Source organism: Balaenoptera physalus, assembly GCF_965194825.1.
Source record: "Balaenoptera physalus genome assembly, chromosome: 20".
In the NCBI taxonomy this organism is placed as follows: Eukaryota; Metazoa; Chordata; class Mammalia; order Artiodactyla; family Balaenopteridae; genus Balaenoptera; species Balaenoptera physalus.
This window is the reverse complement of record NC_138901.1, coordinates 26043021-26059291: the sequence shown is the minus strand read 5'-3', so window position 1 is coordinate 26059291 and position 16271 is coordinate 26043021. Positions and strand designations below refer to the sequence as shown.

The 16271-nt window shown below is 41.5% G+C and overlaps 1 protein-coding gene across 2 annotated transcripts in view; it reads right to left on the bottom strand.

Moving 5' to 3' along the window:
• Window positions 1–12073, bottom strand: part of SKAP1 (src kinase associated phosphoprotein 1) — a 282843-nt gene extending 270770 nt beyond the window's left edge. For both annotated transcript variants that reach the window (XM_082441766.1, XM_082441767.1), the window contains exon 1: window positions 11978–12073. In XM_082441766.1, coding sequence (XP_082297892.1) covers window positions 11978–12026 — 49 coding nt within the window. In that variant the 5' untranslated portion in view covers window positions 12027–12073. The remainder of the gene's footprint in view (window positions 1–11977) is intronic.
• Window positions 12074–16271: the final 4198 nt, after the last annotated feature.

Here is a 16271-nt window from a genome sequence, read left to right as displayed (position 1 = left end):
AGTAAATCCTTGTTTATCTATTTTGTATATAGTGGTGCATATCTGTTAACACCAGACTCCTAATTTACACCACCCCACCTTCTCCTTTGGTAACCATAAGTTTGTTTCCTATGTCTGTGAGTCTGTTTCTGTTTTGTAAATAAGTCCATTTGTATTATTTTTTAGATTCCACATATAAGTGATATATAATATTTGTCTTTCTCTGACTTACTTCACTTAGTACAATAATCTCTAGGCCCATCCATGTTGCTGCAAATGCAATACTTCATTCCTTTTATGGATGAGTAATATTCCATTGTGTGTGTGTGTGTGTGTGTGTGTGTGTGTGTATCACATCTTCTTTATCCATTCATCTGTTGATGGACACTTAGGTTGCTTCCATCTCTTGGCTATTGTAAATAGTGTTGCTATGAACACTGGGGTGCATATATCTTTTCAAATTAGAGCTTTCGTCTTTTCCAGATATATGCCCAAGAGTGCGATTGCTGGATCATATGGTAGTTCTATTTTTAGTTTTTTAAGGAACCTCCATACTGTTTTCCATAGTGGTTGCACCAATTTACATTCCCACCAACAGTGTAGGAGGATTCCCTTTTCTCCACACCCTCTCCAGTATTTATTATTTGTAGACTTTTTGATGATGGCCATTCTGACTGGTGTGAGGTGATACCTCGTTGTAGTTTTGATTTGCATTTCTCTAATAATTAGCGATGTTGAGCATCTTTTCATGTGCCTGTTGCCTATCTGGTTGTCTTCTTTGTAGAAATGTCTATTTAGTTCTTCTGCCCATTTTTCGATTGAGTTGTTTGTTTTTTTCATATTGAGTTGTATAAGCTGTTTGTATATTTTGGAAATTAAGCCCTTGTTGGTCCCACAGTTTGCAAATATTTTTTCCCATTCTGTTAGGCTTTTTGTTTTGTTTTGTTTATGGTTTCCTTTGCTGTGCAAACGCTTATAAGTTTGATTAGGACCCATTTGTTTACTTTTGCTTTTATTTCTATTACCTTGGGAGACTGATCTAAGAAAACACTGCTACGATTTATGTCAGAGAATGTTTTGCCTATATTCTCTTCTAGGCGTCCTATGATGTCATGTCTTATATTTAAGTCTTTACGCCATTTTGAGTTTATTTTTGTGTATGATGTGAGGGAGTGTTCTAATGTACGTTATTGATTTACATGAGGCTGTCCAGCTCTCCCAACACCACTTGCTGAAGAGGCTGTCTTTTCTCCATTGAATATGCTTGCTTCCTTTGTCAAAGATTAATTGACCTTAACTATGTGTTTCTCGGCTCTCTATTCTGTTCCATTGATCTATATGTCTGTTTTTGTGCCAATACCATGCTGGTTTTTTTTAAATAAATTTATTTATTTTATTTATTTATTTTTGGCTGTGTTGGGTCTTTGCTGCTGCGCGCAGGCTTTCTCTACTTGCGGCGAGCGGGGGCTACTCTTCGTTGTGGTGCGTGGGCTTCTCATTGCGGTGGCTTCTCTTATTGCAGAGCACAGGCTCTAGATGCACAGGCTTCAGTAGTTGTGGCACACGGGCTGAGTAGTTGTGCCTCGTGGGCTCTAGAGCGCAGGCTCAGTAGTTGTGGCGCACAGGCTTAGTTGCTCCACAGCATGTGGGATCTTCCGGGACCAGGGCTCGAACCTGTGTCCCCTGCACTGGCAGGCAGATTCTTAACCACTTCGCCACCGGGGAAGCCTTACCATGCTGTTTTGATTACTGTAGCTTTGAATATTGTCTGAAGCCTGGGAGGGTTATGCCTCCAGCTTTGTTCTTTTTCCTCAGGATTGCTTTGGAAATTCTGGGTCTTCTGTGGTTCCATAAAAAATTTAAGATTATTTGTTCTAGTTGTGTGAAAAATGTCATGGGTAGTTTGATAGGGATCACATTAAATCTGTATGTTGCTTTGGGTAGTATGGCCATTTTAACAATATTAATTCTTCCAATCAAAGAGCATGGGATATCTTTCCATTTCTTTGAATCATTTTCAATTTCTTTTATCATTGTTTTATAGTTCTCTGCATATAGGTCTTTCACCTCCTTGGTTAGGTTTATTCCTAGGTATGTTTTTGACACAATTTTAAATGGGATTGTTTTTTCACTTTCTCTTTCTTATATTTCATTGTTAGTGTAAAAAAAATTCAACAGATTTCTGTATATTAATCTTGTAACCTGCTACCTTGCTGAATTCATTTATTAGTTCTAATAGTTTTTGTGTGGAGTCTTTAGGGTCTTCTCTATAGAGTATCATGTCATCTGCATATCATGACAATTTTACCTCTTCCCTTCCAACTTGGATACCTTTTATTTCTTTTTCTTGTCTGACTGCTGTGGCTAGGTCAAGTAGTCTATATACTTCTATGTTGTGCAAATATTCTACAATAAAAATGTATCCATAAGTTATTTTTGTAATTAAAACAATACATGGACCATAACATCTACCAGAATATCTAAAAATAAAAAGACCACAACATCAAGTGTTGGTGAGGAAATGGAGCACTTGGAATTCTCATACACTGTTGGTGGGATTGTAAAATAGGTACAATCACTTTGGGAAACTGGAGTTTCCAATAAAATTAAATGTATTCATACCCTATGACCAAGTAATTCCACTCTTAGATATTTATCCAGGAGAAATGAGTGTTTATGTTACAAAACAAGTTATACAAGAATGCTCATAGCAGCTATATTCATAATAACCCAAAACTGAACAACTCAATGTTCAAGAGAAGAAGAATGGGTAAACAAACTGTGGAATATTCACACAATGGAATACTACTTAGCAAAAGGATAAGATAAATCTGATACACAGAACAACATGGATAACTCTCAAAAACATTATGCTGAGGACAGACACAAAAGAGATCATACTGATCTATGAAGTTCCAGAACTGGAAAGGAAACTTTCTAGGGAGATGGAAATGTTTACGTCTTGATGTGGGTTGTAGTCACACAGTCACACAGTCATACATACATGAAAGTCATCCAGTTGTAACACTTAACATTAGTGCATTTTATGTATGTAAATCATACCTTAATAAAGTACTGGGAAGGAAGGAAGGAAGAGAGGGAGGAATCGATGGATGAAGAGGCTCACACAAAGAGTTATCAAAAAGGAAAATTTACTTTAAAGAGAGAGTGATTTTAAGGGCGTTTATTACAATGCAGTTAAGAGAGATTTTCTGTAGCTTTCTAAGTATCCAGGATACTTCTCATACTTGATTTATAATATACAGTACCTTAATTAATTCCAACTCAACTACTATATTGGTTTAAGTATGTATAAGTATGTGCCACTGGATACATTTTAGTAAAGCTCCTATTATGTGAATAAAAATTTTATTTCCCTATAACATACTAATATTAGAATATCAACAATGTTAAGAGGAGACCCTAGATGAGAATTTAAGTAATTCATAAATGATTTTATCAAAGCCATAAGCCTTCAGGAAAGCTTGCTCTCTGGATGCTAAGACCACTCTGTTTCTAAGCCCACATCTGTCCTATGTTCCATGTAAAAGCTGGATAGTAAAATTAAACAGTGGAACTCAAAGACTCCAAACCTGAAAAGCCAGCTGTTATAATCACCTAACCTATAATGCAGCACTGACAAACTGGAAAAGCAAGCAATGAACTTGGAAACACAGGGGAAATAAATATGAATAAACGTAGCAGAAATTATAGGATTTCTGTACAGTGTAATGGTTTATAACATGAAAAAATTAGATCTATGATAGTTATGTTAATATGTTAAGATTCTCAGATGATGGTAAAACTTGAAACTTATCTTATTTTTCCTGTATTTAAAATGATTAAAAATTGTTTAAGTATTACACTTATATAATGAGGTAAAAATGTTATCTTAATAGCTGGCACTAGAATTCCTCTAAGGAAGAGAATTGCCATGGTTTGGCAAAGTAATTTGTTTCTCCATGTGTGGGTGTTGGTGGGAACCTAAACCACTAAACAGATAGCTAAACTGCCTTTCCATGTGGCAAGGGAAAAAAAAATTTTTTTTGTTTTGCTCCAGATAGGATAAAGGGAGAAAGTGCCAGTGAGAAAGCATAAGGCTGAGAACTACATCAGGTGAAAGGCCAGAGGTCACTGTCTGATGACTGGAGTGGGAAAAGGGGGTTTAGGAATAGGAATTCCTAATATTCAATTTGAAATCATTTGCATTACTGCAGTGGAAACCCTTCCTCCCTCTCCCTGCACCCTCTGACTCTCCAGTGATGTCTTCTACACTCACAGGGACTTCACGTGGGTAGGTCTTTGTGGAAATTGAAGGCAAGGATATATGTCAAGAACATGGTTTCTCAACCTTGGCACTAATGACATTTGGGGCTGGATAATTCTTTGTTGTGGAGGCTATCCTATGCATTGTAGGAAGCTGAGCAGCATCCCTGGCCTCTACCCATTAGGTGCCAATAGCACCCTCCCCAGCTGTGACAACAAAAAATGTCTCCAAGTGTTGCCAAATGCCCCCATGGGACAAAATCACCCCATTTGGGAACCGCTAGTTTAGGCCTACAGAAAGCACACATGGAAGGAGGGGATCCTGGAAGCAAAAGTAACCTTGAGAATGCATGCCCATTGAGAATAATCCAGATCTTGAGGAGATGTTTGGGCTTCCACAATGGGGAGTAGATCTTGCCTAGAGTTCAAAAGGCCTGGGCAGACCAGTTAACATCTAGGCTATACCCACAATGAAACTAAAATATTTCTACCAATTAAAAAAATAGTTCTGGGGCTTCCCTGGTGGTGCAGTGGTTGAGAGTCTGCCTGCCAATGCAGGGGACACGGGTTCGAGCCTTGGTCTGGGAAGATCCCACATGCCGCGGAGCAACTAGGCCCGTGAGCCACAATTACTGAGCCTGCACGTCTGGAGCTTGTGCTCCACAACAAGAGAGGCCGCGATAGTGAGAGGCCCGCGCACCGTGATGAAGAGTGGCCCCCACTTGCCGCAACTAGAGAAAGCCCTCGCACAGAAACGAAGACCCAACACAGCCAAAAATAAATAAATAAATAAATTTAAAAAAAAAATAGTTCTGTTTATAAAAACAGAAAGGGAGAAGGGGAAGATTAAACCTTTCATTTTTTTTCAACTGACAAGTAGTACAAAAATACTATTTTTACACAAACACACACACATACAAAGCATTCTATAACAAGGTAGGGAACACATGTCTTTCTTAAGTTAGCAGGGAAGCTAACTTCCTTTCTCCTTTCTCCAAAAAGCTTCTCATAGAAATAATCACTGGACTCTGATCTAAGGAAGGAAGGAAATGAAGAAGATCCTGAAAGAACCCCTACAAACCTCCCCTAATTTGGAGTAGCAAGGATGAACCACCAACCCAAGCAAAGGGCCATGCCTAGGAGTTTTCCTGTGGAGAGGCAGCTGCAAGAAGAGAGATCAATAGGACTTCCTCAAAGAAAAAAGAAATTTTAATTTTATTTACCAAACATATGGTGTGTAATACATTCTAGATATTATTCTAAGTTCTTTTCAAATATTTAGTCCTTTATTCCTCATTTAAATTCTATGAGATAGGTACTATTATTATCCCCATTTTACAGCTAAGACCCAAAGTTAAATACTAGTAAGAAAGTGGCAGAGTCAGGATTTGAACCTAGGCAAACTTATCACAAAACAAATATACAGGACCTATGAGAAAACAAAGTTCGAAAAGAAAACTATATCTTGAAGAACTAGAGAAAATGTCTCCCTCTGAAGTAGATTTATTATTAAAGAACACAAATGTTTAGAAAATTTCTAATCATATTTTCAACAACATTCAAAAAGTCATTATGGGGCTTCCCTGGTGGTGCAGTGGTTGAGAATCTGCCTGCCAATGCAGGGGACACGGGTTCGAGCCCTGGTCTGGGAAGATCCCACATGCCGTGGAGCAACTGGGCCCGTGAGCCACAACTACTGAGCCTGCGCGTCTGAAGCCTGGGCTCTGCAACAAGAGAGGCCGCGAGAGTGAGAGGCCCGCGCACCGCGATGAAGACTGGCCCCCGCTCGCCGCAACTAGAGAAAGCCCTCGCACAGAAACGAAGACCCAACACAGCCAAAAATAAAAAATAAATACATAAATAAATTTATTTAAAAAAAAGTCATTATGCCTATAAGCCATATTTACAGATGTAATGAAAATGAAACAATGAGTGATGAGGAAAGAACACATGGAAATTTTTTTTAAATAAATAAATGCTGAATTTAAAACTGTAATGAAGTCACTGATGGATGAGACAATAAAAGAGATGAAACACAGAGAACAGATCAGGGTCCTAATATATTTATAATATAAATCCTAGTATGACAGAATAAAAGAGATGGAGTAGAAGCAATGACAATAGAAAAAATTTTCTCAAGTTAAAGACCTGAGTCTTTAGATCAAAAGGGCTCACTAAATACCAGGCAAAATTATTAAAAAGTCTAAAACCTTGAAATTATCTAGTGACATTTTTGAGAGCAAAGAAAAATATCCTATAAACATCCAGGCAGGTGGTGGGAGGAATGGGTTATAAAAGAAATGTATCAGGCTGACATCAGACTTCTCCTCCACAAAATCGAAGACCAGAAGATAAGGGTAAAACTTCGAGAGTTTAAGTTGAGAGAAAGGTGAAGAAAGGGAAAGAGTGTGACCCTAGAACCTCATGCCCACAGCTAAGTTTATATGAAACTAGATAGACACATACTCAAACTTGGAGGGGCTCAGTAAGGGTACTATCAAAGTACCCTTCCTGAGAAATTCACTCAGCATTATATTCTCAATTGTCATCTAGTAGGGTTTTATGCACTGTCCAATACAGCAGGCACTGTGGCTACTGAGCAGCTGAAATGTAGCTAGTGCAATTGCATAACTGATTTTTTTGGTTTTATTTAATTTTAGTTAATTTAAATTTAAATAGCCACATGCAGCCAGTGGCTACCATTCTAGCAAAGTCTAAATATCCAAGAGATAAAGAGTTTAAGAATGAAAAAGCCATGATACAAAAAGTAAGCAATGAACAAGTTAAACAGGAAGAAAAAATATTATTATAGCTATGGTTTTAAATATTATGCAAATGTCAAAAAATAATTATTGTAATCTAATATACACAATAAAACATTAATAATTCTCTGAATCTAAAATCCAAGATTATATCAGCAATTTCACATTTCACACAGGAGGAAAGAGCTAGAAGATATTGTTTCATTCTTAACGTTGCTAATCAGAGGGAAATGTTTTTGGGTTTTTTTTTCCCATAAAGGTAAAACTATCAGTGGAATAAAACCAGGATGTATAACTTCAAAATCACTCAAAAGAAAAAAAAGAACTTAGTGATCTAGGAAAATGCTCAGGAGACCATAGCAAATAAAAACTATCAGTGGAAAAATCAGTATACAAAACTATACACACAAAATGTCACAACTTTTAAAGCATGTACAAATAATAATAACTGAAAGAAATAAATGGAAATTTAACAATTGTTGACTATGGGTGGCTGTATATCCTTGTGTTTTCTAAATTTTCTACAATGAGCATTATTGCTCTTATGTGTTTTCTAAATTTTCTACAATGAGCATTATTGCTCTTATAACCAAAAAATTTAACAAAAAAGAAATAGAAGTATGGTCATATACCTTTCAGAATTCAACCGAAGTAACATCACCTATCTAGAAGACAACCCAGTATCAAAAATTAAGTAAAAAAGACTCTGAGCAGCCACAGTACATGTTACAAAGTGCAGGCCTAACGGTTTGGGTACTGTGTTCATCAAGAGAGCCCTTCATACTTTCTTTCACACATATCTTAATTCCAATGAACTTAATTATCTGATGTTCCAATAGCATTGGGGATACAGATACACTGAGAGCAGTGCAAAGTGATAGGCCTGGTCTAACAGTAGGAAAAAAAAAATGACAAAAATTAAAAAGTAAAACAGACATAGACATTCACAAAGCAGTCCAGGGGCAATTATGGCAGAAAAATCCCTAAACAACTCAATATTCCCATAAAGTATGATAAATGATATTCACTATAACAACTCTGAGTTATAGTGTTCAGAGGAGGTGCCTTTGAACACAGACTGGTTGGTTGAGGAAGTGTGAAAAGTTCCTACTGCATCTGAGAAAAAACTGATCACAAATGTTTATAATAAAAAGAGTGCTTAAAGAGAATATCTTCAGCTATCCAGCACAACTCACTCCCGCGAGTTCCACAGAGTTGGAGTTTTACTATGTTGAAAAGGATTTTATGGTTGGCTACATGGAGGACCAATACAAATCTGGAGAACAATCTGGAAGGAAATGATTAATGACTTCTTCTTTCCAAGAAAGTTTAAAAATAAGTAACCATAGGCATATTGGAATCAGCGTTAATGCAGCAATTGCTACTAAATGCAGCCGAGTTGTGGATGTTATTTTGTCTCTAATCCATATTTGAGCAGGATTTAGGTACCTTGTAGATAGTTGGGACCTATTAGCTATTAAAGTCAGTAAGCCCCATTCCATCACACAAGACAAATTGTGAACTAAAGAAATATTTATTCTCCTTCCTTCATACTTGCCTCTTGTGCTTCTGACGACAAGGAAGAAACTGATTATGTTTGTATCTGTGAAACAAAGATTATGCAAACTGCCAGCACTCCATTGTTTTTGTTTTCAGCGTGGTTATCACCAAACAAAAACGAAAAGATAACTTCTACATCTGAAGCCTGATTATTTGAAAACAGACCTGAATATTTCCTTCTCTTTCAATAAGGCAGTAAATGCCCTTCACTTTACCTATCTATAAGGTACTTATTTGCTGATATGGACTAGTTACTATTTCTATATGAGAGCTTGACAGAGTCTATCTGAGGAAGATGTTTCCTGAGTTACCCTAGAAACCTCTCACTGCTTTAATATTTGCCCAAAATCCAAGAAAGCATTAAAAAAAAAAAAAAAATCCCCACCTTCCACACACCCTTAGAGCTACCAAGAGAAAAGCATAATCACAACCCTGGTTAATGGCCCTTTCGAACTCTGACCTCTCTAAGCTTCTTTTCGTTTTTTGTTCCTTTTCCTTTTAAATAGCCTTCCTGGTTGTTTCTTCCTATTACAAAAGTAATACATGGTCATTGTCATGGTTAAAACAACATGAAGATGTATGAAATAAAATTAGTAATCTCTCCCCCACTCTCTCACTCCCCTCCCTAGGAAACCAATGTTAGGAACTTGGTGTATATTCTTTCTTACTCCCTCCTAGGCTTACACAAACATACATAATATATGGGGTTTTGTTGCTGTTTTCAAACATAAATGGTATATTATATATACTACGGTGTCCCTTGCTTTTTAGTCTTAAAAATATGTTATGGACACTTTCCAAGCCGATATATACAGATCCACCACAACCTTTTTAATGGCTGCAAAATATTCCATAAAATGAATAATCATTCTTACCATCACCTGACCTTTCCTAACTCATGGACATTTACTATGGACCCTGGTACACATACTTCATGTCCTTTAATTTCAGTAACACGGATTCCTAGAAGTGGAGCTTCTTGGTCAAATGAAACACTTTCAAATGTTTAAAATTTAACAAAATTAATTTTAGACCTTCAGAATTTCTGTTCCCTTCTTCATTATGCAAAATTTGGCATAAACCTTTCACAATGCTTTGCATATTTTATTTTTCAAAGCACACATACTATGTCAAAAAATGCCCCTGTCATTTATGCTCATGTAGTTATAAATAAATAAATGCTTAAGTTAGGGCTGTGATGGCTAGTGTTAAATCACTGTGTAAATGCTTATGCCTTGGTTTATGAAAGTAGTAATTCATTGTGGAAACTCCACCTGCACGGCCTGTGGCAGCACTAAAGTGGCAGCACTCTCACCCTGTGACTCCCTCCACTGAGTGACGACATAGAGATCAGGACCTACATATTTTCTAATTGTCAACAGTTAACCTTAAAAAGTGTGTGTGTGGGGGTGGGGAGACAAACAGCAACAGACGATAAATGGATAGCCATTATGGGTTTATAATATCTACAAATTATTTGTAGTACAATGAATAATTCTGCTGGTCTACACCAGAGTGTGTTCCATAAAAAACAAAACCTACAACCAATATGTTGCTCTGATTACATGAACCTTTCAAAAGCATATTCTTCAAACACTTTTCAATAGAATTATTGGTTGAATCCCACTTTCACATTTTTCTCTCTACTTCAGATTCAGACTCTAATTGCAAACTTAAAAAAAAAAAAAAGCCTTAAAGAAATATATTAACCAACAAAGCTCCTTAAAATTTAATCTCAGACTCCTCCGTATATTCTAAAGACCCGAGCACCAACAGAGATTGTTAAGACACAGCAAGTTTGATACAAAAGTATGTGACACGCAATTAATCTCCATTCATACCCTGCTCTACTTGTCAGCAAACAAAGGTTCTGCTTTAGGAGGAGATCTGAAGACTTCAATTAAAAACAGTCAGCTAACAAGAAAATAATCTAAACTAAAGGAAGGTGGCAGGTGCAGAAATGAGCTGTTTACCGAAGTGTCAGTTTTGAACAATAAAGAACTGCACATCAAAAATGTTGAAGGAGTGGATGTCATTGCAAGCTTCTGAAAATTAAAAGGAATCTTCTACCAAGGCGGCACACAAAATGGAAGTCTAGTTTAACTAGGTTGTAAAATAGGTTCCCTCTCAACAAATGACAGATACCAATAAAAAGAATCAGATTATACCTTTAACTGCAAGGGCAGAATGAAACTTTTTGCCACAGTTCCTTCTCTCCTGGAAACCAGACATGTAGAGCCTCTCTTTACACTTGGAATTATTGAACCAACAGTAGAGGGAAAGGCTGGGTTGCTTCTTCTTAGACACCCAGATGATGCTTTTACCCTGCAAATACTTTTCTATTCTTAAAGTTTAGATTCACTCGGGTCATAAGTAAAATAAATTTGGAAACTTCACCTCAGAAGAAATACCTAGTTGACAGCTTTTACAGAGAAGCAACCCAGAATGGAAACCGAGCCACAAACAGACTGAAAAGACTTGCCAAATATTTGATTAGGAGGCATTTAGACCAAAATAACAAGATAATGGAGATATAAAACCAATTAAATTGAGAGAAACTGAAAAAAAAAAAAAAAAAAAAACTTCTTGCCAAAAGTATGACCTGCCCAAAGCAGGCCATTTGTCACATAGATGCCACAAGGCTTAATTCGGATGAGTTTCCTCCTGGGACCCTTATGCAAGCACAGATTCCAGGTCCCCGTCCTTCCAGGAAGGTCAGTTACAGGAACAGCAAGTTACTTTCACCAGAAAAAGTGTGAGACAAGCAGATGATCTTGTAACTCTGGAGTGTTACAGCGGGATGTGTTGAGTGTTAGTGACTGAACACACCGCAATGGGGCACTTCTAGAAAGGGAAGAGCTGTAATACTAGGATCCGCCTGCCCCAGGTGCATGAGGGACCCCCGGAGCTGCAGGAGGGTGAAGGGGACCTAGGGTCTGGGTGCCCGGGCCTTGGCTGACAGGAGCCCGTGAGCCCTCACAGCCCCTTGGGAGCCTGGGGCGCTCTAAGCAGGAAGGTCAAGGCACCCTGTGAGCGGGACAGACGGAGTCAGGGCGGGAGAGGGACGAGAGCGAAACCTATAGGCGCAGGGCGTCCCGAGGAGAAAGGGACAGCTTGAAGGCCAGCACGGCGGCCCGGGGACCATGAACGCGGCCTGAACTTGCTCAGAAGCCTGGAGGCTACGTGGGAGGTGGAGACGCGTTGAGGAAAAAGAAAATGTGTTACTGAGGCGAGTGAAAGGGACCCTGGGCGGGGGATGAACAGCTGGCTCTGCAGAGTCAGGACTCCGGCAGCCTCGAGGTTCTAGAAGGCGGTGGGTGAGGGAGCTGACGGGGAAGGCCGGCCTTGGGAGCCGCTGTCGTCTCGGCTGCTGCCGGGCTCGGCACGTGAGACTCCCGGCGGGGCATTACCTTCCAGGAGCCAAAGGATCTCCTCGGGGAGGGCGGCGGCGGCCTGCATGTGGCGGGCGGCGGGAGAGGGCCGGGCGGGCGGGCTGCAGCGGCACCTGGCCCTCTGTCGCCGGCGTCGCGGGGCTGAGCCGCAGGGCGGGGCGCGCTCAGGAAGCGGCGCGCCGCGGGCGGGACGCCGGGGCGGCGGCTACACCTGTGCGCCGGGCCCGCGGCCCTCACGGCGGTGCCCGAGGGAGGAGGCGGCCGCCCCGCGCCCCCCCCCCACCAGCCCCCGGTCAAAACAAAGACGCGACGCCACCCCCAGGTACCCCGTCCCCGGGAGGCTCCCCATCCTAAGTCCCGGACAGCGGGCCTCGGGGGCAGGTTGAAAAGCCACCGTGGCGCCGCAATGAAGCTCGAGGAGGCAGAATCCGAGGACGGGGTCAGGCCCCGCCAAGTCGGACAGCAGTCATTTCCAACCCAAATCGCTCGTCCACGCCCAGAAAACCAGGGCAGAACCGCTTGTCAGGCAAACCAGGACGTTTCAAGGGAATGACCATATGTCCCAATAAATAATCTCAAGCCACCAACTTTGGGGAGAATCAGGGCAGTCCGGCTGCAATGGACACAGGGAGCCAAAGTGTCCCTTCCTCCCTAAGTCTGAAAGGATGCAAGGAAAAGAAGGGGTAACCCAGGGAGAAAGCCGAGGGAGAGGGGGACCCAGCCCTTTCCCTCTAAGAGCTGACAAAGGGAGGAAAGTGAAGGACAAGATCACAGAAGTGTGCTTCCCTCTTATTCAAAGTAGTAGGTGTTGGGTGTCAATGTCCTGGCTGTGATATGGTCCTGTGATATTGCACGATGTTACCTGGGTAAAGAGGATAGCTCTGTATTATTTATCACAACTTCTGTGAATCTACAATTATCTTAAAGAGTGTTTTTTTTTAAGTATAATAGACCAAGTACCATGAAAAAAGTATAAAGTACTCGCTAAAAGGAGGGAGATGAATATAATAAGAAAAGGAGGGAAGTGCCAGTGTATGTGTGTTTAGCGGTGTGTGTGGCATTTGAGATGACTCTGAACACACCAGACTTTGAAGGGGCAGGAGGACTTTCCAGGTGGAAGGACCAGAGTAAACAAAGATGGAAAAGCCTTCTGCTTGAGGAACAGCTAATGACCCTCTTTTACTGGATGGTGTAGGGAAATTTGTCAAGAAAAATTGAGGTTCTATTGTAAAGGGACTTGAAAGTCAAGAGTGAGGATTCTGAACTCAGTTGAGTGGACATTGGGGAGGCGTTGACAAATTTTGAGCTGGGGAGTGAGCTAAACTGAGCCCCTGTATAGTATGTGATCTTATACACATCTCACTTCACCTCTACCAATTTCCTCTTTGTGAAAAATGGAGTTTCTAGTCTCAGATTCTACCTACAGAATATGTGGGAAGCACTGGGAGTGGTAAGAGAAAGAAAACGGAGAAGACGGGTGAAGTGGCTTTTACGGCAGCATCAGGGGAAATAATGACAGAACTGTGGATATGGGGATGGGAGCAGCAAGGAGAAACTCTCCAGAAGGACTCCTGGTAGCAGTGCCTGACTCCTGGCATAGTTTCCTTCCAGAGATACAGTTTCAGGGTTGGGGGCTTGATCCTTTAAGTGGTCCAGCGGCTTTGAGCCATGTATACATCTGAGTCCTGCCATCTGAAGAGGAATGGTGCCTTGGTTTCAGGGTTACATGACGCAACCACAAGTTGCAGTAAATTGAGGTAGAAATGTGGGGGACAGGGGCTGGCAAGAGTCTCAGGGAATCCGGCTCCTGTTGCAAGGCCTTCTTGCCCTGGGAAAGTTAACGGTGGGCAGGCTGCCTCCTCTAGGCTCCAGAGCAATACCAGTTCCCTGCTGGGGCATTTTTATTTTTACCACACTCAGTGCTCCTTCTACAAAATTTTAGCTGCTCTGGAATCGTTTTTGAGTACTTTTGACATGTGTTAAAAGACAAGGGAGACTATATGGGAACTCTCTGTACTACCGTTGCAATTTTTCTTAAATCTAAAACTGTTCTAAATAACAACGAGGGAAACACGGTCCCTCCTATACGTAACCCCAGCACTTTGCCTCGCTTTCCTCTCAGCAGTGGAAGGAAATTTGACAACCTCCCCCTCTTCTTTAAGGATATTTGTCAAAGGCTGATCTAGGCTACAAGTTAAAGGGTTGTTTGATAAAAAGCAATAATTGCATGTCCTATCAGGCCTCACTGCCTGTCATAGCTTACTTATACCAAGGGAAGCAGCAGAAACTCAAGGCAAAGATATTCTACATCCATTGTGGGTTTTAGAGGGATGGGGTAGAGGGAGGTGCAGAGCTGGGTAGAGTGCAGTGACTGGCAGATTCCAATATACCATTGTCATGTTGCATCAAGTTTCCTCTTGCAGACAGAAACCTGCCTCCACACATGAGCGCAGCCCCTCCTTAATCATCTAAGGACCCTGGTTCAGCAGTCAGCCTTACTCCTAATGACATTCTGTTAAATGGACAAATTCCTCTGAAGCCTTGTCCTTCTTTGAAATCCAATTTTGCAGGAAGCCAAATCTGATTGGGGGTAGCCATGGAAACCACACTGAGGAGTCTTGGAGGAGGTAGAGAGAGGCAAGGCAAAACATGATAGTCAAGAGTCTTTTACTGCTCTGTCGGAAATATCAAAGGGATCTGGAGAGGTTGGCAGCAGACGAGTCCCTGCCCGGGTGCTGTTCTGTGTGGCTGGGTACCATGTGGCTGTCATGGGAGTAAGCAGCCAGCTGTCTCCACACGCAGGCAGGGGGATGGAGCAGAATACACAAGTCCCAGGTCTGTCTGCCTCCCTCTTTTTCCCCTCCCCCCAGCCCCAATTCCAGCAAGATCCTAGCATCCCCTTCTTAGTTGTATCCCCTTTAAAGACAAACAACAAAAGAATGACAAGGTTAAAATACAAGGCCCTCACAGATAAGAGGTCCTTTGGAGCAGAGGCCATGAAATTAATCTGAAATTCCTTGTAATTAGATAAGATAAGGGTATCTAAAGAGATGCAGAGCAGCCAGGAATGGAGTCCACAGCACGATATGCAGAAAGGATACCGCCTGGTCCACAGGGGCCCCTCACACACTGTCAGGAGACAGAAGACACAGAAAACAGGGCCCATGTCAGCCTCTGGGCTGCTTGGAGATGCCATTTACACATTCTCATGCCAGGTGGGCGCTCACTGAATATGCATCCATGGGGTGTCCAGAGGGCTCAATCAGGAAGAAACAAAAGCATCTGGCACCCAGAATAGCATGGGTAGGAACAACTGCTAGCAAAGCAGGAGCTGGCTGGCACTGCTCCGCCCTGGGTGAAATGGGTCTGGAGAGGGGACTGCAGAGGGCAGCTCTTGGGCTTTATTCTGAGCTGGTTATTGATCCCTGGATGCTGGGTCACGACACACGGTGGAGCTGACGTCTGCCCTGTGGATGTGCGGCCGCTGCATCTCAGCCCCTCGGTCCCAACCCCATCAACTGGGCTTATTGACTCTTTTATTGATGATGCTGGGGCCTAATGGGGACAAGAGCTGCACACTTCATTAAGGACTGTGGAAGGAGAGGCGATGCATCCAGCCGGTGCCAAGAACCAGGCTCACTGCATGCTTGGCAAGACCCCGGAAACCAAGCCTCATGGCACCCTTGAGGCAGAGGAGTTGGACACAAGATGCTTGCTTGGGCACATCGCTCAGTGGCCTTAAGATGCAGGGTTTCCACAGCTTGCCAGAAGCCTTGCTCTTACTAATTAGCGATTCTTTCCATTTAGGTGGGTCCTATTATACACACACTCACACAAATGCACTTCGATGGCCTCCCCTTCCAGCTCACATTTCCAGATTCTTTGCACTAATACATACAACAATATAAGCAGGTTCTCGTATCATATCAGGGAACATTCCCAAAGCAGGTTCTCAGTGAGGTGCAGTCTCAGAATAGAATGAGGGAATATTAAAACTCAAAAGAGTCTTCAAGGTGATTCAAATTTAAGATAAGGAACTGACCTAGTGCTCTGCACAGGGCCACCCACATCACCAGGGGCTGTGCTGGCATTAGAATCCTGGTTCTCTAGTGCTGGTCCAAAACTCTTATAGAACTGAACATCTGAGATGGATAGATAATTACAGCCCAGGGATCACTGAGCAGCTCTGTGAGACAATCAGAGTTGGTCTCCCTCCATCTAAATAGTAACATTTCTTTCTTTGTTCTTTATCTCATATTTCTATCACTCCCCTTATTATTTTTCCCTAATATTTCCCACTTATTTTTTTGTA